The sequence below is a fragment of the Kogia breviceps genome, chromosome 2 (genome assembly GCF_026419965.1).
Source record: "Kogia breviceps isolate mKogBre1 chromosome 2, mKogBre1 haplotype 1, whole genome shotgun sequence".
In the NCBI taxonomy this organism is placed as follows: Eukaryota; Metazoa; Chordata; class Mammalia; order Artiodactyla; family Physeteridae; genus Kogia; species Kogia breviceps.
The window spans coordinates 25,759,544-25,780,354 of record NC_081311.1 but is presented as its reverse complement, the minus strand read 5'-3'; the positions used below and the strand labels follow the sequence as shown (position 1 = coordinate 25,780,354).

Here is a 20,811-nt window from a genome sequence, read left to right as displayed (position 1 = left end):
GATCTTGGACTTCCAGTCTCCAGAATTGTGAGAGAGGTCTCTGTTGTTTATAAGCTACCCAGTCTGCCGTATTTGTTATAGCAATTCAAACAGACTAAGACAAGGGGTCTTTTGTGCCCAGTGCTAAGTAAATGTGCAGTCCACCTTGATGATGTTGCGTGAACTCCATGGTGAGACACACCCTGGCTTCTCCTGAGTGTACCTAGCTTCTGGCATCTTGTCTTATCACCTGTGACCACCTGAGGCTGTGTCATGCCGTTATGGCCCACCTTGGCCCTTTCGGCCTCACTCAGGAGATTGGCCAAAATCAGAGGAATCCTGCTTCATGAGATGGCTAGACACTCTCCCACTCCCTGAGCCTTGAGCATAAGGGAACAGAGATCCTAAAAAAATCACAGATGAGTGGATGCTGGGGCAAGGCTGCTCGTAGGACCTGAAAGGAGATAGTGAACCAGGGGTGGAGTGGCCTGGGAGGGGCTGGGCAGGTGGGAGCTTTCCCCGCCCCCCAAGCCAGTTCTGAACCCTTCTGACTAATACTGCTCATGGCCCTATTATTCCAGGGCCACCCAGGGTAGTGTCGCAGGTGAGGGAGTGAGGTCCCCTTCCAGCTCCAAATTTCCTGCCCCAAATGGACAGGTGAGTGCCTGGGCACGAGATGAGTGCTCTGGTGCCTACTGCCAGCACTTGCAGCCTTCATTTCTCCATCTGGTTTGGGGGTCTGAGGTGCTGTGGCCTCAGACCCCCATTCCTGCCTCTTCACCTGGCTGCGGCTCACACTTTGCTGAAGTAGGTGGCCACCTCCTTGCGTGAAGGCTGGGACCCGCCCCCAGCCCAGCCATCGCCCACCAGTGGCTCTTCCTGGCTCAGCCGCAGGGGCGGCTTGCCCTCGTGCCAGCACGGGAGCAGCCTGTTCATGGTGCCTTGATCGGTGATGCCGTGCAGCTTCTCCCTCTCCTCGTTGGCACCGTCTGTGGCAGTGGGGGCAGCTGAGCCAGCAGAGACTGCAGCCAGCACCCCACGGCCGTGACCCAGCTCCAGGTCATGGATCATGGCCTCGAAGAACTGCTGGATACAGACCTTGGCAAAGGCCTTGGCGTGCTCCGTGCATGTCTCATCGAAGAGCTTGTGCTCAATGTCGATGTAGTGGGACCAGTACTTGCTTTTGAGGAAGGCGGCCTGAGTGAAGCAGGGCCGCACAGAGCACATGACGAATGCCAACAGTGTGGTCAGCAGCACGAAGGACCAGCCCAGTGCCTGCGGGGGAGAGAAGAGAGAGTCAGCCGGGCACTGCCCTCTAGCCTCCCAAACGTGTCCAACCCCGCAAAGCACACTCCATGTCAGGGCCTTTAGGGAAAAGAGCACTGACACCAAAGAGCAAATGACAGCACCTCTTGGCCTCCACTTCCTGTTCTGTAAAATGGGCATAGACCTACCCATCTCATGGAAATGATACCACGTGAGTAAAAGGCACTGTATGTAGGTCTGGCACTCAGTACACAGGAGTTAGCTGGGCAGACCCTGGAAATAGGCTGCATGGGTTTGCCTGTCTCCACTACAGGCGTATCCCAGGGATACGGTGGGTTCTGCTCCAGACCATTACAATAAAGCAAGTATTGCAATCAAGTGAGTCACACCAAGTTTTTGGTTGCCCAATGCATATAAAAGTTATGTTTACACTATACTGTAGTCTATTAAGTGTGCAATAATAGCATTGTGTATAAAAAACAATATACATACCTTAATTAAAAAAATACTTTCTTGCTACAAAATGCTAACCATCATTTGAGCCTTCAGTGAGTTATAGTGGTAACCTCAAAGATCATTGATCACAGATCACCATAACAAATATAATAACGAAAAATCTGAAATATGAGAATAAGCAAAATGCGACACAGAGACACGAAGTGAGCAAAAGCTGTTGGAAAAATGGCGCCAATAGACTTGCTCGATGCAGGGTTGCCATGAAACTTCAACTTGTGAAAAATGCAATGTCTACAAAGCCTAATAAGGTGAATTGCAATAAAACAAAGTATGCCTGTCCTTAACGGTTGACTAGGAGCAAAGTATCTCCCACCTACAAAACAGGGCTGTTGATAGTACCTGAGCAAAGTATCTCCCACCTACAAAACGGGGCTGTTGATAGTACCTATCCCATTGGGTTGTTCTGAGGACTAAATGTGATAATAAACTTAGCACAGTGCCTGGTACCTAGTTAGTGTTCAGTAACTGTTAGCCACTATTATTAGGCCAACCAGCCCTCAGTAACCATGCCTCTTCCTTCAGGAAGCCTTCCGTGACCTCCCATAGTGACGCTTCCTCCTCTGAGTCCTGTATCTCTCCTCCAGCTCCTGCTAGTGTCTGCCTTTCAGTCAGCAGCACTCAGTCAGCGCCTCCTCTGTGTGGGCTCTGAGCTGGGCTCAGGGGTCACAGAGACAAACTGGACAATTGCTCAAACTCCATGCTGAAGAGCACCGGATGCTTGGGTGCTAGTTCGGTTCTTCCAGTAACTCACTGTGGGGAAGGCTGCTCCCCCAGTTTGAGCTTCAGGGTCAACCCCAGTTGCACAGAGAAGCATTCGGCCAGATCAGGATGCGGAAGCAGGGCAAACCAAATGCCTGTAGTGGGGTCAGTGGGTTATGGCAGAGTAGTTATCAGGTGGGGAGGTGCAGAGCACGTGCTGGATGAGGAAATGTGGACCCTGCTCGGCTGAATCTCCTGAAGTTTCAAGTAAAGCTGGAAAATGTCATTTTCATGTGAAAATTTCTGGGTTTTAGATGATGCCAACTAATTCTAAAATTGAATTTCTTTTTTTCTTTTTTTTTTTTTTTTTTGTGGTACGCGGACCTCTCACTGTTGCGGCCTCTCCCGTTGTGGAGCACAGGCTCCGAACGTGCAGGCTCAGCGGCCATAGCTCACGGACCCAGCCGCTCCGTGGCATGTGGGATCCTCCCGGACAGGGGCACGAACCCGTGTCCCCTGCATCGGCAGGCGGACTCTCAACCACCGCGCCACCAGGGAAGCCCTGGTAACAGTTTAGATGACAAACCAGCCACAGAGCAGAGGCACCGAACTCCCAGTTCCCTGAAGACACAGATAAAGGCCTGACATGTTCCTAAGTTCTTTTTACGGGAAGCCGACCCCTGCCAGATGAAGACTGCTGAATCAAGCAGATGTTCCTTTCCCACCAACACTTGTCCCCCTAGTTACTGGCCTTTTGAGTGGCGAGCAGCGGAACTTGGGTTCACTATTGGCCTCATCCTCTTACGTAACCACGTGAGTGGTCTTTGTGTCTGTGTGTCTCTGTGTGAATGACAAGAACTGGCGCTGACGGGGTCTTCCCCTGGGTCAAGCCCTAGGCCGGCACTCCACACGCATCACCTCATGGGATCCTCATACAACGCCACGGGGTAGGTTTTACTGTCCCCATTTCACAGAGGTTGAGACTGAGGCTCAGGGAGGTTAAGTTACAAGTGTAGGGTTCAGAACAGACCTCCCCAAGATGTACTACTTTGGCATGTGGGTTGTTTTGAGCTAAAGGCAGTAGAGACCCTGTGGGCTTGAGAGAAACTACTGCTCTTCCCTTAACTAACTACAAGAATTTAAATCGGGGATTTTTCCCAGAGAAAGAGTTATTCCCAGAAGTAAATTTTATGTAAGTGGCACCATCTATATGGCAGGGCAAACACCTAATTACCAAACATCTGCTGATCTTCTTGTGAAACCGTACCTCATAGGGTTAATGAAAGCTGGTGGCTAGCTAAGAGGAATTCTTGAGCTTGTCTTTCAGAGCAACAGACAGGGGAACAGCTTGTAAAAACCCCTCTGCTTGTAAGCCGCCTTCACTGACTAAGCTTGCTTTAGTTATTTTCTCTGTCTTTCCTTTTTTTCCTCTTTAATTGCATACCTTCCCAGCTTCACGTAACCCCAACCCTGTCTTACAGGAACTTGGAGCCAGTTCTTGTCCAGTGCAAGCCAGCTAAGGCTGGTTGGGACCACCAACCCTAAAACTGGGTCTGCAGAGATATATGATGAATGGCCTTTTGACGCCAGAGGACTGGAAAACTTTACCCTCAGATCAAGCTAAGTGCCTGTATTTTTGAATATGCAGAAGCATGTAACCGAGGTACACCTGTGCAGAACACCAGTTCCCTCATGTTTTTCCTGCCTCCAATCACCTTTCCCTGTGCCAGGCCCACCTGCTTGTTCCATAGCTATCCCAACCCCCTCACCTTGGGGGAGGCGGATCTGAGGCTTGTTCTCTTGTTTCCTCAATTGCCTTCCTGTGAAGAAACTCTTCCTCTGCCACAAATCTTGGCATCTCAGAGTTTGGTTTGTTGTGTGTTGGGTAAACAGACCTGCTGTGGTAACACTTATCGTCCTGTGAATGAGCCTCCTGTCCTTGGACGCCCCAGGCCCCTATCCCACTCCTTAGCTCAGGATGGCGTAAGTACCTCATTTTACCTTTCTGTCTCTGACACTCTCACGTATGTGAGACTCCCATACGTACGAAATTAAATTTGATTTCCTCCTGTTCATCTGCCTTGTTTCAATTTAATTCTTAAACAAGCCAGAAGAAACTAGAAGGGTAGAGGAAAGTTTTCTTCCTCCCCAGCACCAGCTAAAAGTTTCACAACTTGTAGGTGAAAGAGTGGGATTTGAACCCAGACCAGGTGGGAGTGGGGGGTAAGGGGGTGGGTGGAGGAGGAGGCAGGGAAGTGTTTTTTGTTTTTTTGCCTTTCTCCGCCAGCTGAATGAGGTTCTCCTGCTCTACGAGTCTGGGTAGAAATGCTAGCGTGTCACAAGTAGGATACCGTGGGGAAGGATATTGCTCCCCTTAGCCCTCAGCCTGGGCCTTGGGTAACTGGAGCACCCAGGCTGGTGGCCCCTGGAGGACCCTGTTGGGGGCTCCCAAGGGGCACAGCCACAGGTGGAGAGCAGGATGAGAGAGACCCAGCAAATGAGGCCAGGAGTCCAGGAGGAGTGTGGCTCCAAAAGGCTGTCTGGAATCTCTGTCTTCCATCTGTAGTGGACACGGCTCCCTGTCTGTAGCCGATGTGCCCTTTTCGTGGTGCCCAAATTAGCTTCACGTGTCTGCTCTAACCACATATACTCTACAAATTCTAAATTTAGTGTTATTTTAAAATACGTGGAATAAAAGAGCTTGATTGGTTTCTAAACCCATTATTCTCATTATCACTAGAATTTTGATTACAGTTATTTTTAATTAATTAATTAATTAATTAATTAATTTTTGGCTGCATTGGGTCTTTGTTGCTGCGCGCTGGCTTTCTTTTTAGTTGCGGCGAGCGGGGGCTACTCTTTGTTGTGGTGTGTAGGCCTCTCATTAAGGTGGCTTCTCTTGTTGCAGAGCACGGGCTCTAGCGCCTGGGCTTCAGTAGTTGTGGCATGAGGGCTCAGTAGCTGCGGCTCGTGGGCTCTAGAGCACAGGCTCAGTAGTGGCACACGGGCTTAGTTGCTCCGCGGCATGTGGGATCTTCCTGGACCAGGGAACAAACCCATGTCCCCTGCATTGGCAGGTGGATTTTTAACCACCAGGGAAGTCCCATAAATTTTTGAATGGCTGTAAAAATTAGTTTTATCACCTCCTTGGATCAAGATTTTTGTGGGTGGTGTTTATCAAACATTTGAAGAGATCATCGTTAAAGAGCCTTGAGGGGTATGGGGTGAGTGAAATGGGTGAAGGGGGTCAAAAGGTACAAACTTTCAGTTATAAAATAAATAAGTCCTAGGGAGGTAATGTACAGCCTGGTGATTATAGTTAATAATACTGTATTGCATGTTTGAAAGTTGCTGCCAGAGTAGATCTTAAAAGTTCTCATCACAAGAAAAAAATAGTAACTATGCATGGTGATGGATATTAATTGGACTTACTGTGGGGAGCATTTAACAATATATACAAATAGCTAATCATTATGTTGTGCACCTGAAACTAATATAATTATTTTAACATCTTTATTGGTGTATAATTGCTTTACATTGTTTCATTAGTTGCTGCTATATAACAAAGTGAACCAGCTATATGTATACATATATCCCCATATCCCCTCCCTCTTGTGTCTGCCTCCTACCCTCCCTATCCCACCCCTCTAGGTGGTCACAAAGCACGAGCTGATCTCCCTGTGCTATGCGGCTGCTTCCCACTAGCTATCTGTTTTACATTTGGTAGTGTATGTATGTCTATGCCACTCTCTCACTTCGTCCCAGCTTACCCTTCCCCCTCCCCGTGTCTTCAAGTCTGTTCTCTACGTCTGCGTCTTTATTCCTGTCTCACCCCTAGGTTCTTCAGAACCATTTTTTTGAAACTAATATAATTTTATCTGTCAATAAAAAAAGATCTTTGAATAAGAATTGCCAGTGGTCATTTCATGCAAAAAGTCTGATGTTAAAAAGCTGTGCTCACTAAAGCAAGCTCAAGTTTCTCATTTTAAGAAGTCTGGGAGATTCCATTTGGATGTTTTATACCAATTCAGTGTTTAATGTCTTTCCTAATACTTTGTATTACATCTTCCCTCTTAGTCTCATACTTATATAAGATCAAGAAGATGTAATTGCTTTTTTCCCAACAGACTCTCTATAGGTGTCTACAAATCCCCTCAGTTTGCCCCAATGTCATGTACCAAGGCTACCAATGTCACGATGCACCAGGATGTGAAGAAGGTTAGGCAGCTCCCACCTGTCTAGTCCAGGATAGTCTCCCCATCTCAAGCTTTTTAACAGATTCACATCTGCAAAGTCCCTTTTGCAGGTGCCACATTCACAGGTTCCAGAAATGGTGGACCCTGGGGACCCGTTATTCTGCCTACCGTGGTAGGGGTGTTTGGTAGTGTACTTAGCAGTGCTTCATGTCTTCTCCATCTCTCCCCGTAAATCCTAGAGCATGACTGCATGTAAATGGAAAGCAGGATATCACAACCCTGCTCCGGCTTTTCAATGCATTGGTGGCAAACCCAAGCGCAGCCACTGCTGTGGGGTGTGCACCACCCCCTTCACCTCCTGCCCTCAGGAGTGTTGTCTGGGCACCAACCCCACTGGTGAGTCCTCTCCTCCTTGGAAGAGTTAAGTGTCATGAAAAGCAGCATGCAAAGGGGGCCTCTGGAGAGCGGACGCTGTACCCTTAGGAAAACACCTAATTTGCGTAGGACGGCATAGGAGTGTGTGGTGCTCAAGTGGTGCTCAAGTGGCCACTGCCGCCTTCCAGCAACTGTGGGAGCGCCCAGAGAACAGGGTGGGGCAGGAGGTAGGAGCCATCAGCCAGATGGGGCTGCCGGGACAGCTCAAGTACTGTCAGGCTGTGTTATCCAAGGTATGAGGGCTTTGACTAAGAAGGATACAATGCTGTTCTCCTCTGCATCAGCCAACCTGTATTGGAGGTTGCATATTGTGGCCGAAAAATGGTAGCGCTCCCCAAATATGTCATGTGCTTCCTTACCGTTCCCAGCCCCTGTTCCATGTAGGTTGGGGCCATGAGATTGAGCTCTGGCATAGGGCCCTCACCTCTGACTATTGTCCCTGCTCTTTTTCATTCCTGTCTCTCGGACCCTGGACACCAGTGTAACAGGTGCCTCTGAACCCCACCCATTCTTTGTTTGCTTGTTTTTGAAGTATAATTGACCTACAACACTACGTTACTTCCTGGTACATAGCATAGTGATTCGATATTTCTATACATTTCCAAACAATCACCAGAAGTTGTTACCATCTGTCACCATAAAAAGATATTACACAATTACGACATTTCCCATACTGTATGTATCATATCTGTGACTCATTTATTTTGTAGTTAAAAGTTTGTACCTCTTAATCTCCCTCACCTATTTCTCTCCTCCCCCAAGCCCTCTCCCCTCTGGCATCCACCTATTTGTTTCCTATATCAATGACTCTGTTTCTGTTACATTTGTTCATTTGTTTTGTTTTTTATTTTTATTTTATTTATTTATTTATTTATTTATTCTTTTTTTTCCTTTTTTTGCGGTACGCGGGCCTCTTACTGTTGTGGCCTCTCCCGTTGCCGAAGCACAGGCTCCGGACGCGCAGGCTCAGCGGCCACGGCTCACGGGCCCAGCCACTCCGCGGCATGTGGGATCTTCCCAGACAGGGGCACGAACCCGTGTCCCCTGCATCGGCAGGCGGACTCTCAACCACTGCGCCACCAGGGAAGCCCCTGTTTTGTTTTTTAGATTCCACATATAAGTGAAATCATACTGTATTTGCCTTTCTCTATCTGACTTATATACTCTCTAGGTCCATCCATGTTGTCACAAATGGCAAGATTTCATACTTTTTTATGGCTAATATTCCATTATATATAGATATATATATATACATACATATGTATATCTCTCACATCTTCTTTATCCGTTCATCTGTTGATGGGCACTTAGGTTGCTTCCATATCTTGGCTATTGTAAATAATGTTGCAATGAATATAGGGAAGCATATATATTTTCAAATTAGTGTTTTTGTTTTTTTCAGATAAATATCCAGGAGTGGAATTGCTGGATCATATGGTAGTTCTATTTTTAATTTTTTGAGCAATCTCCCTACTGTTCTCCATAGTGGCTGCACCAATTTATATTCTCACCAACAGTGCACAAGTGTTCCCTTTTCTCTATATCCTCACCGACACTTGTTATTGTCTTTTTTCATTGTTGTTGTTACTGTCTTTTTGATAATAGCCATTCTGACAGGTGTGAGGTGACATCTCACTGTGGGTTTGATTTGCCTTTCCCTTGATGATTAGTAATGTTGAGAACCTTTTCGTGTGCCTATTGGCCATCTGTATGTATTCTTTGGAAAAATGTCTATTCAGGTCCTCTTCCCCTTTTTTAATCAGGTTGTTTTTTTTTTTTGACATTGAGTTGTATGAGTTCTTTGTATATTTTGGATATTAACCCCTTATCAGATATATCATTGGCAAATATCTTCTATTAAGTAGGTTGCCTTTTCATTTTGTTGATAGTTTCCTTCTCTGTGCAAAAGAGTTTTAGTTTGATGTAGTCCCTTTGTTTATTTGCACCTACCTATTTTTGTCAGCACTCACCTCTACTTTTGAAGGCCGCTCATGGAACACCTGGGACATTTGACCCAAAGCAAGCTGGAGGTGCCGCAGTTAGGGTCCCCAGCAATGACAATAAACCCCCCAACTTCCTCCACCCTGGGTCGGGATGAATGGGGGGCATGGGCTCCCAGAGTTTCCCACGGCGGTGACTGACCAGCTCCACACCCGTTGCAGGCTTTCTTCCCTTTCCTGTATCACTTTTCCTGTTCCTTCCTGATGTTTCTTGGGAGCAACTTCCACGTAAACGGCTTCCACTCGCTTCCTTGTCTCAAGATCTGGGGGATGCCATGTGTATGGATGGCGGCATCCCAAGATGGGGGAGCTTCCATCAGCTGGGTCCCCAGGTGAACGGGTCCCTCCTCCCCACTTCCCTCTCCTGTTTACCTGCCTCAGACTTTGCCTGAGTGAGAAATATGTCTTTGTTGTGTTAATGCACTGACATTTTGGTTTTGACTGCATTTTAGTTTTACCTCTTGGTTTAATCTGACAAATACAGGGTGGTCTGCTCTAAGCGTTTATTTTAAGCAGGACACCGACAAACAAGAGGACCCAGAGTCCATCCTCCCTCCCAAATATGTCTAATCTGTCATTTCTCTCCTACCCTCACCCAGGCTCTATCAGCTCTTCCTGCCTTCTTCAGTTCATACCAGGCCCCTGTCAAACTGTTCCCAGACTGTGGACAGTGTGATCTTTTTACACATCTGATTAAATTAGTGCATACTTAATTCCCTTCAATGGTTGAAGTCCAACAGTCCTTAACAGGGCCTCTATGGCCGTGTGAGAGCTGGCCCTGGGGCCACTCTCCTCCAAATGTCTACTCTCCAGCTCACATGCCTGATTTCAGTTCCTTCAACAGGATCAACCCCTTCCATCTCAGGACTTTTGCACATGCTTTGCACATTCCTAGACTGTTTCTTCTCCGTCTGCTCTTCATCTGAGAAATTCTTGTTCATCTTTACCATCTCAGCTTAATGGCTCTTCTTGAGAGAAGTTCCTGAACACTCAGCTTAGTTGAGTCCTGCTGATACAGGTTTTGCTTTTTTGGGTTTTTTTTTGCCACACCGCGTGGCTTGTGGGATCCTAGTTTCCTAGTTCCCTGACCAGGGAATGAACCCAGGCCTCTTGTGGTGGAAGCACAGAGTCCCAGCCACTGGACTGCCAGGGAATTCCCTGATATAGGCTTTCATGTCCCACACCCCAGTCATGTACTTCCTCTTCACAGCACCAATTTCAGTTAATTACTTGTTTTGGAGGGTGTGTTTAATATCTGGGGCTCCCATTGGACCATAAAGGCTGAAGGCCAACATCTGTTTTGTTTTACTGTTATGTTCCTAGGGCTCAGCACGGTGTGCCTGGTTTGGTAGGTGCTCAGTTAGTAGGTGTGGAATGAATGAATGCATGAGTAAGAGAATAGAGGAGAAAAGTGTGCCTTGGACCAAGATAAACTTGGGAGGAAGCAGGAATTCTGACACAAATAGGATATTACAGCCCTGGCCACTCTGGCTCTGGGCTTGCCTTCAGGGTTGGCTTCTGTGAGCATAGTGGGGAGGGCTGAAGAGCAGTTCCTCCTTTATGTGCAGGTGGCCTGTGGGCAGGAAGGGCTGGTGCACATTCAAAGCTCGCTGCCATGGCAACAGCCACCTCCACTCTGCTACCATTGGCCACCCTAGGCCACCTCCCACTGGACCCTCAGGGCCACCCTCCCGTTCCCGTAACCGCTCTGCTCTCCCCGAGTGAGAGCTGATCAAGGCGCAAGGAGAGGTCATTTCATTTGGCCTCAAAGAGTTGGGCAGAGGTGGCCTCTTGGCGGAGAAGTGTGGATTCCTCTACTCCCATCATAGTCTTTGGATCCTGGTGCCGTCCTCCATATCAATATCCTAAATTGGGGCAGGCTCCAAACCTCCCACTCTTCCTTTATAATGCTGGGTGGGGTAGGTGTCCAGGGATTCATCTGACTCCCACCCATCTGCTTTGCTGGGACCACCTCCGTGGATGATCAGTCTCCTGCCCTGGACAGAACCTACGATTTTCTCCCAGTCCCCTACCTCCTGGGTTCCTCTGAAGCTCCGGATTTACTGCTTATCCTCCCCACATCTTGAAATTCACTCCTCCCTGGCATTATTCTGGGCACTTTGCCTCTGTGATTCCTTCCCTTTCACCCATTTGCTGCCTCCTCTTTCTCCTCCAAAACTCTGCAGGTCTCGGTCCTTCCTCTTGTCACTCAGCCTCTCTCTCTCTTGCTGGCCCTACCATTCGGCAGCTTCAGGCATCGCTGCCATCCCGAGTATCATCCCTCCTTCTGACTGCCCACAAGTACTTGCCTGTAGGATTAACAAAGTCCTGAGCAAAACCCTCAAGGCTGCCACCATCTTCCCCTTCTCATGCAGAGCCGCAGCTGCCCAGGCTGTACGAGACAGGGGACTTACGCAGCCAAAGCCACTCTTCCAGTACATTTCTGCCTTGCCCAGCTGCTCACTGTGTCTCCCAGAAGAGAGGCCCTGTGTATAGTGTGTGGTCAGGAGAACTATCTCCCAGAGTTGGATGAGGCTAGGGGAATGAGATTGGGTACCCACGAGGGCTGCTCTCCTGGGAGGGGAGCAGGTGGCAGCCTCCCACCTGTGTCCCTCACCCCCAGGCAGGGTGGCATGAACTGTACCAGGCATCTCTCTCTCACAGGATATGAATAAATGGTGGTGTGAAGGGATGATGGCAAAGAGGTTTGGGGTTTGAAACCATCTGGGGACTAAAGAGGGTAAGGACGAATTTGAGGACTGTTGAAGGCTAAGGATCCAAGAATGTGTCACTGGATGCAAAGCTCAGGGAGCATCTCTTGGTGGGACTCTTCTGGAGTAGGCTCTTCAGCCCTCTGGCCAAGGTCCTTCACTTTTGCTGGGCTGGACCACATGCCCTGCATTTGGTTGTTTGTTCACCAGGTGATGTCTTATCTTCCCTTCAGACTGGAAGCTCCACTAAGATTGGACGATGTCTGTCCTGTTTCTGGCACTCTAGGCATTCCATCAATGTTTGTTGAGTGAACCAATGAAACATACACTGCCCCTTTCCCGACTCTTTGCCTTTGTTCTTTCTGTTTCCTCCTGTAGGTACTCTGTTGCCCCACCCCCATCTCACACTCCACTTGTCAAAACCCTCCCCATCCTTTAAGGCCCATTCCAATGAAGCCTTCCTGGATCCCCCAGCTTGGAGCCATTATTCTCCATGCTGAGTCTCTGTGGCACCTGGCTAACTTCTATTGTATCACACCTTTTTCTTTGGATTATAATGATTTTTTTAAAAATAAATTTATTTATTTATTTTTGGCTGCGTTGGGTCCTCATTGCTGTGTGGGGGCTTTCTCTAGTTGCGGCGAGCAGGGGCTACTCTTCGTTGTGTGGGGGTTTCTCACTGCGGTGGCTTCTCTTGTTGCAGAGCATGGGCTCTAGGCACGCAGGTGTCAGTAGCTGTGGCACGCAGGCTCAGTAGTTGTGGCTCATGGGCTTAGTTGCTCTGCGGCATGTGGGATCTTCCTGGACCAGGGCTCGAACCCATGTCCCCTGCACTGGCAGGCAGAATCTTGACCACGGTGCCACCAAGGAAGTCCCTATAATGATGTCTATACCCATCTCTGTCCCTCTAGTAGACAGTGAGCTCCCTGACGGTGGGGCATCTCATCTGTGTATCCTCTCTTCCCTACTCCCTGGCATAGTGCTTTCTATGCAGTAGGCACCTATAAGTGCTCAGTATAAGAAGGCAAGAGTATAGATTGCAGTCAGTGGCTTTTTACTGGTCCAGATGCTGCTTCCTTGCAGCCCAAGGTAGGGGTCCTGAGCCTCCTTTCCCTGGGCTGGAGTTCACCCCTGCTGACTGGGCCATGTCCAAGGTCTCCCTCCTCCCTTCCCTCCCTTCCCCCAATCCCTGCTAACGCTTTGCCTAAATCTTTCCCCACCCCAGTACTATTTCAGACATTTGCATGGCCTGACCACAGCAGGGTGGGAGGGGAAATGCTGAGCTGCAGGGACTGTCCATCTTACAAGATCCCTTGGCAAGCACCCAGGAGAACAGAGATTGCCCAATATGGAGGGGGCTGGGCTCCAGGAGGGCATCCAGGGGCCCCTGTGCTGCCCCCATGCCCTGAGGACCAGAAAAGCATGGGGTGAACCCAAGTCTGTGCACATCTGTGGCCACCAAGCACTACTCTGCTGATGGCGGCAATAACAGGATGCGTGTGGGGGGGGGGGGCGGGGGTGAGTGAGTCATCAGGGAGGGGCAGAGACTCAGAGGATCTCACAGGCTAGATCTCCCCCAACCTTTCTGGTTTGGGCTGCTAGAACTTGAGTGGCAGTTCTTCCAGCAAGATTTAACCCTGGTGTTTCAAGAGTCTTCATCCCTGAGTCAGACCTCACACCCACACTTGGCCCAGAGGTTCTTAAACATTGGAATCTGCATAGCCACCTGGGGTTCCTGTTCAGTGTGGCAACGTCTAGGGCTGCCTAGACACCTAATTTGCACCCTGATTTGCAGATCTGGTCCATACACTGTATCCCTGGGGAAATCCTTACGAGGATGCCAGCTTCTTGCTGAGGGCAGTGGGTGGAAACCCCTGGAATGCCTGGTGAACGAGGCAACCTTAGAAAGAGAGGCTAAGCTCAGGCATCAGGCTGCAGGTGGTGGGGAGGGTGGCGAGTAGAGGCGTGAGGGAGGAAGCATCTGCTAGCTGGGGCTAAGCAGAAGTCTGGGCTGACAATGCAACTGCATCTTGAAGGGCTGCTCAGCCTTGCTGGGCTGGTAGAATTGCTGGGACTTGGGAAGCTGGGAGCTGGAAGGGTCAGCCCCCTTGACATTCAAAAACAGAAAAATCCCCTTGCCAGGAAGATATAAAACTATTCATCTGCAGTAGTCAGCAAGAGGCACTAATTAGTACTTTTAAGAGGAACTCAACAAGCGGGGCTCGCTGAGCTCGCTCAGAGAACCGGGCTGGAGGCTGCAGGAAACCCAACCAGAGCACTGAAAACAAACACACACACACCAACAGTCTAGAGGGGAGACTATTGTAGTAGCTCAGAGCAGACTCTAGGGCCGACATCCTGGGGTACAATTCCAGCTCTTACATGGGTTACCTCAGGCAGCTTAACCTTTTAGGCCTCAGTCTTCTCCTCGAAAAAATGGGACTAATAATCATCCTACTTCACTAGATTATCATAAAGATTAAATGAATTATATATGGAAAGAATTTAAAATAATGACTGGCACATAATAAGCACCATACAAGCATGTGCTATTGTCGTTATTATTATTTTAAAGGTAGAATCTGGACATCTAGGACCCAGAACCCATGGCAGATCTATTTAGACTCTTGCTCCTCAAAATTTGGTTCACTGACCAGAAGCATCAGTATCACCTGGGAGCTTGTTAGAAATGCAGTCTTAGCCCCAGTCCTGGATGGACTGAATCAGAATCTGCATTTAACAAGAGCCCAGGTGAACAGTGAGCATACTAAAGCTTGTGAAGCACAGCTTTAGAGCACACAGGGGGCCACACCCAGAAACTCTGCCAGAGATTGGGCTATTTGTGGGAAGGAGGCCAACAGGGGTTAGGTTGCCCTGCCTTGGGCTCCCCATAGCCTGGAAAGCCCTCAGACCCTTGTCAGAACGGGCATTTTATGTGGGGACACGGCCAGGGTCCTTACACGTCGGTGTGCTGGGATAGCCTGGTGCCTGGGGCCACCCCCATCCCCACCCCCAGAGCCCAGGAGATGCCATGAGGTCAAGTGGTGGTGGTTTGCTGGAGTACCAGGTGCTCAGGAGGCGGTCCACCCGCTCCTGACTGGAGACTGCGTGCAGGCGGGCTTTCCAGCTTCCACCATCCAGGCCCTCGCGGGGCTCAGGCATCTCAGGGGTCTCCGGCCCCCCGCCCGCGGAGTCCTGGCGCAGCCCCCGCGCCCGCATCGCGCTCTGCATGCTGGCGAAGAAGTGCAGCACGCAGTGGTGCGCGAAGTCCCGGGCGTGCTCTCAGCATGTCTCTTCGAAGAGCTTCTGCTCCAGGTCCACGTAGTTGCTCCAGTATCTGCACTGCAGGCGGGCTGTCTGGTCGAAGCAGGGCCTCAAACAGAGGGCCAGGAAGGCCACGACGATCAGCAGCAGGGTGATACCCCAGCCGATGGCCTGGAGAGTGGGGAGCGCGAGGTTGAGTGTGGCGGGACACAGATATTGTACAATGTGGCAAGGTGTTTGGCAAGGATGTTCCAAAGTCTCTCCCTTTGTTTATCCCTTGCATCCTTTTTCAAATCTATCCATCTTTCCACTTAGTCATCCATCCTACCAACCACCTCCGTCTGTCCTTCCTCCCATTTATTCTTTCATCCTTGCATCCATTTTCTATCCAACGATCTCTCCACCCATCTAGGCATCCATCCTCTTATCTGACTGTATATCTATCGTCTTTCTATCCAGCCATCCTCTCAACCATGCTTCCATCTGTCCATCCTCCTCCTTCCTATCCAGCCATCTAGCCTCCCATCCATTCATGTTCCCATACTCTCATCCTTCCTTTCTTTTATCTATCCAACCATCCATCCACATGCCATTCATCCCCCCCCAACTTTCCTCCTGAAGGGAACCAGAATATGTCACCCCAAAATATGCCTCTTTGACATAAAAATTATTTTGAGCTGAAGATAATTAAGAAGGAGCAACCTCCCCTTTTGCCTGAAGGCAGGATATAAATTCCCCTTTTGCTGGAGACAGACTCTCATCAGCCCAGAGACAGCAGCAGAGGAATCTGCAAACAAACCTTACTCCATTAGTTTCCTCCCATGTATTTATTTACCTTCCCACAGTTTCCACCCTTGGAAGCATAAAACTGCTTTCCTTTGTGCTGACATTTCTCTACAAAGGTATTGCTCAGGGTTGAAGATGCTATATAAGCACACTTCTAAGCCATCACTTTGAGTTACTCTTTCCTTTGTTATTTTTTTTTTTGAGTTACTCTTTGTTTTAGGTTTCTCCTGCATGGTGATCACCGTGCACAATAATAAACTGTTTTCCTCCTGTTAATCTGTCTTTTTGTTAGACTCAGCCGAAAACCTAAGGTGTGTGGAGGTCATGTTTTGCCTCCTTTGCACTCCCACCCATTCATCCGTCCATCCACCCATCATCCTTTCATCTTTTTGTTCGCTTCTGCATCCGTGCTTATATATGTGTATCCATCTCATCTATGCATCCATCCATCCTATATTTTGGGGAAGACACTGAGGACTCAGTCTTTGCTCTCATAGAGCTCACACTTTAGTGGAAGATACAATGAAATAGGTGATGAATGGCTAGGTGCCATGTTGAGGGACGTATCGGGGGTTGTGGGAAATCATAGGGGGGGATACCCCACTTGAACTTGAGGGCTCAGACGACAGTGCGGTTGGGACTGAGACCTGAAGGATGACGGTAGTTTACAGGATGTGAACAGGGAATACTGTTCCAGGCCAAGCGTGAGGAGAAGCTGGAAGCAGTTCTCTGAGGCTGGAGACCCCACCCGGCCAGCTCCTGGCCCTCCCCTCTGCCCAGCCAAAGGCATTGAGACATCACTTAAGACCCGAGCAACTGTGTGGACCTGGAGCAGAGATATCACTCTAAACCACAAAGACATATTTGAATCCTTATCATTTGCAGATGTGATTGACAAAGCTCTCTCATTCGGCCTCTTACAAGGTCCTCCCTCCCCCGACTCCAAATTTAAAATACTTGTGTGAGTATTTTACCTGGAGGAGCATTTAGCGTGACTGATCATTTACAGCTGGGTCAGGACTTAAACCCTGGTCTGACTGAGAATTCTACACTCTTTCCAGGGAGCTAGTGAGAGCCTACAGTGTTTACATCCGTAGGAGACATCAGGGTGAGGAGACCAGACCTCCATTTACTTTACAGGAGAAACTGAGGCCCAGAGGGGGAAGGACATGGCCACGGTCACAGTCTGAAGCAGAACCAAGTGTATCCTGAGCACTGGTCGTCCCTCTGCCACTCCATGGGCCTGCATCTGCCACAAGCCTGTCCTGGCACCCCAAAGGGCTGGGTTGTAGCTCCAGTGATGTTCTGCATCTGGTGGGTTCATGTAAACACTTTCTGGGGGACACAGCCCAGGCTGGGCTCTGGGAGTGGTGGAGGTGGAATCTGGAGCCTGGGCTGGGGTTTGTCCCCAGGATAATGGATTCTGTGCCCTGTGGGGAGCTGGACATCTGGGGAGCCTGCATTGTAGGGAGGTGGATGACAGGGTTTGGATGAATGGCACTTCAGATCCCTGCCTGGCCTCTTACAAACCGTGACTTTGGCCTTGTGAACTAAACTCTCAGAGCCTCAGTTTCCTCATCTGCAAAATGGGATGATCATGATTGCACCCACCTCATAGGACTGTTTTTTTTTTTTTTTTTTTTTTTTTTTTTTTTTTCGGTATGCGGGCCTCTCACTGTTGTGGCCTCTCCCATTGCGGAGCACAGGCTCCGGACGTGCAGGCCTAGCGACCATGGCTCACGGGCTTAGTTGCTCCGCGGCATGTGGGATCTTCCCGGACCAGGGCACGAACCCGTGTCTCCTGCATCGGCAGGCGGATTCTCAACCACTGCGCCACCAGGGAAGCCCAGCACTGTTTTGAGAATTAAATGAAGTAATGCATATGAAATGCTTAACACAGTGCCTGACACATATGTGCTTAATAAATGGTAATTAGTATCATATTTCTGAGGAGTGAGCAGAATGTGTGTTACGGGGTGATGGCAGGTTAGAGCAGTCTCTCTCCAGTGTTTTCCTGCCATCCAACTTGGCGATGAGCCTAGTGGACTCCCGGAGGGTATGAGCACCTGGCATCCACCCTTGGGTGAGTCAGCATTGACGGCAGAGTCCCCACTTCCTAAGGCCCAACACTGTCCTGTGTGTGAGTCACATTCCTGATCCCCCCAGGGACCACATGCTCCATGGTTGTGCCTGCAGCATTAGGAGGGGCCTCAGGAAACCATTTGTACCTCCTCACCCCAGGCCCCTCGGAACCAATGCAGGACATTTCCCAGGGCTGGGAGAGGACCGCCCGAATTACCTGTGACAGGCACTGCAGGTAGCGAGACACTGCCTTCCGAGCTGGGCTGTCCCTCACCAGCTCATCTTCCTTGCAGGGCACCTTGGCCAGAAAGAGCTGCACCTGGCTGGGGGTCATGTTGGCAAAATCTAGAAACTTGTCGGGGTCCATGGAGCTGCTGAAGGCACACACGAAGCACTTCCCATTGAGGAGAGCCAGCAGGATCCAGACAAGGGGGGCGGCCAGTGCTCTCTGCAGCACAGAGGAGAACATAAACCTGGGCGCAGAGGAAGGAAGGGGGCACAAAGGCAGCCGGAATTCAGCTGCAGCAGGAAGGCTACAGGGGAGATGCAAGATCCCAGGAGGGGGGAGATCCCAGGTGTGATTACACCACAGGAAGGGCTACAGGTCTGAGCAGCAGAGGATAGGGAAGAAGCAGGGCTGAGGGTCCCGGGAGTCTCAGGACTAGAACACTGCGGAGCTGGTATTCTTCCTGCTCTAGCTTTGTAGCAGATTCTCTTGGTGCCCTGTCCCGGCCAGAAGCATCTAGAGCTTTGGTGGGTAGTTCCTATTCATAGGGAGGGCCTGAGAGCTTCTGACCTCAACCACCTGCATGGCTCTGCCTGGGACTTTGGAGGAGTTTCTGCTCCCAGAGGCGCAGGCCGGAAGCGCTGGAGGGTTCATGGCCCCAAATCGACCTTCAATCCAAGAGGGCAGGGCCTGGTGGATAAGAACCCCAGCTTCCAGGACCCTCGGTGGGACGATTCTGAGGTGTGTTCTATCCACTTTCTTAGAGGGTCCCCAGAAGGACTGAGTCCTAGTTGCCTACATATTATCACATTCTTCCCAGAGGCTGCTTTTGGGGGGACCCTAAACTAAGAGGGTCCCGTGGAATAACCCTCCCAGAGACAGCACCTTAAACACCTCCCTGTGGTGTTTGGGAGCCTGCCCTCTGACTGTCCCCAGGTGCCGCTCTGGACCCTCTCTGCCTGTCTAGTGGCCTGGATTGGGTGTTGGTCACAGGTCAGGAGCCCAGTGGAGCTGTACCCACTAGACCCCAGAGGAAAAGGTAAAGGGCACACCTAGTGAATGTGACCCTCCCTGCATGGCTGAATCACAGGGAGCATGGAACCCCTGGGGGACATGAAACAGAGGCCTCTTATGCACAGAATGCAGATGTTTTTAACTGGGTGTGCGTGTGCATGGCCAACGAATTATAAATACATTGTAGGCAGGGGTGGATCCAGCATTTTCTATGTGGTTAGAAGGTGGAACCCAGGACTTGTTATGAAGTTACGTTACATACCCTTGAGAACACCTCAGTTGTCCATATCAAAGAAAAGGGGAAAGGAGGAGATGGTGAGTGAGCTAAAACCCACCAAGCCCCGCCTGACACTGCCCATGTATCTAGAGCACTTATTTTGTCTAAAACAGTCAGGGCAGCAGTTCTGGCTTGGGCTGTGTTTGAATCTGAGCCTCTTCTTCGCTGTGGGAACTCAGCCTCGTGAATCATCCTCTCTGTGCCTCAGGTCCCCCATCCTTAAAAATGGGTCCAAGACGGGAGCCGACCCAGGGTTGGTACAGAGCTTGGCTCCCTGTGGGCCAGGGAGCATTATGAAGCGCTAAACTCAATCAGCTGATCGGGGCACCGACCAGGCGTGAGGCTCTGAGGACACTGTGATACAGCAGATGAGGTCCTTGCCCTCGGGGAGCTTGCAGGAGAGGGGATGCCGCCTTCGAGCCAATGATGCCTCTCTTACGGCAACACGGCTATGCACGTCGTGGGATGGTCCTTCATGCATGTGGGGAGTTATAATCCATGGCCAGCATGACAGATGTGACCTGGATAATTCTTGGGAATCCTGTAGCATTCATGTGTCTCCGGCACTGGGCATGGAAAGGTGACAGATGACAGGATCGGAAATATCTGTTTCCAGAGTGGAAACTGGCAGATCGGTCTCTGTGAACTGATGATGCCTTGGTATCATTTCCTAGGGGAAATTAGGGTGCCTATGGGGGTGGGTGGGGGCGTTCTGACAATGCCCACGGGGACCTGGGTGGCGTGGGACCGCACCTGATGATGCCTGGGTCCTTCCCTCGGTGCCCCGCAGGCCGGCGCCACTCCTCCACCATCACCACGGACTGACTGCCTGTTGGCCAGGAGGCTGCAGAGGAAAAGGGGGGCAAGCCCAGGCCATAGAGGGCACTGTAGCACGCCAGGCGGGGGCAGTTGAAGTCGAAGGAGGAGTACAGCTTGACTGTGACCACGGCCAGCAGCAGGCAGATGCCATTCATCACCAGCTCGGAGCTGCACTGGAAGTGCTGGAAGAGCGTGCGGAATTTATCCATGGCCGGGCCTGGGTAGAGGACAGCTGCGGGTGGCGGGTCGGGGAGGTTTCAGCTGTCTTCCTGGTCAATGCCAGCCCCTCTGGGGGCGAGGCCAGGGCTGTGGGAGGTTCTTCCTTGTCTTCCAAGGGCCTGAGGGGACAAAGAGGAGGTGGGGTCTAGCCAAGGAATGTAGGGCAGAGCAGGCTCTCTCCACCAAGGCCCCCTGGCCAGCCCTCCACCGCTACTCCCCGCCTCTTGGAGGCGGGGGCTGGGGGTGGGGGTGGGGTGAGTCACTGCTCTGTGACCGGCCAGCCCAAAGCACCTCGAGGCAGATGGTCCCCATCCTGTTCCTC

At 50.3% G+C, this 20,811-nt stretch overlaps 1 protein-coding gene across 1 annotated transcript; it reads right to left on the bottom strand.

Moving 5' to 3' along the window:
• Positions 1–771: 771 nt before the first annotated feature.
• Positions 772–20,479, bottom strand: LOC131750074 (calcium homeostasis modulator protein 1). The gene is made up of 3 exons (XM_059052368.2): positions 20,205–20,479; positions 18,152–18,407; positions 772–1,254 (listed from the first exon to the last, which is right to left on the bottom strand). Exons 1-3 carry the CDS (start codon positions 20,477–20,479, stop codon positions 772–774), a joined length of 1,014 nt encoding a protein of 337 aa, XP_058908351.1.
• Positions 20,480–20,811: the final 332 nt, after the last annotated feature.

What these genes read in the sequence shown, in the direction of transcription:
- LOC131750074 (XM_059052368.2), bottom strand. Translation starts at nt 20,479, where the DNA reads ATGGATAAATTCCGCACGCTCTTCCAGCACTTCCAGTGCAGCTCCGAG. An exon ending in AAGGACCCAGGCATCATCAG is followed by an intron (nt 18,408 to 20,204) that starts GTGCGGTCCCAC and finishes CTCTGCGCCCAG; the next exon opens with GTTTATGTTCTCCTCTGTGC. An exon ending in ACCTGCAGTGCCTGTCACAG is followed by an intron (nt 1,255 to 18,151) that starts GTAATTCGGGCG and finishes TCTCCCCCGCAG; the next exon opens with GCACTGGGCTGGTCCTTCGT.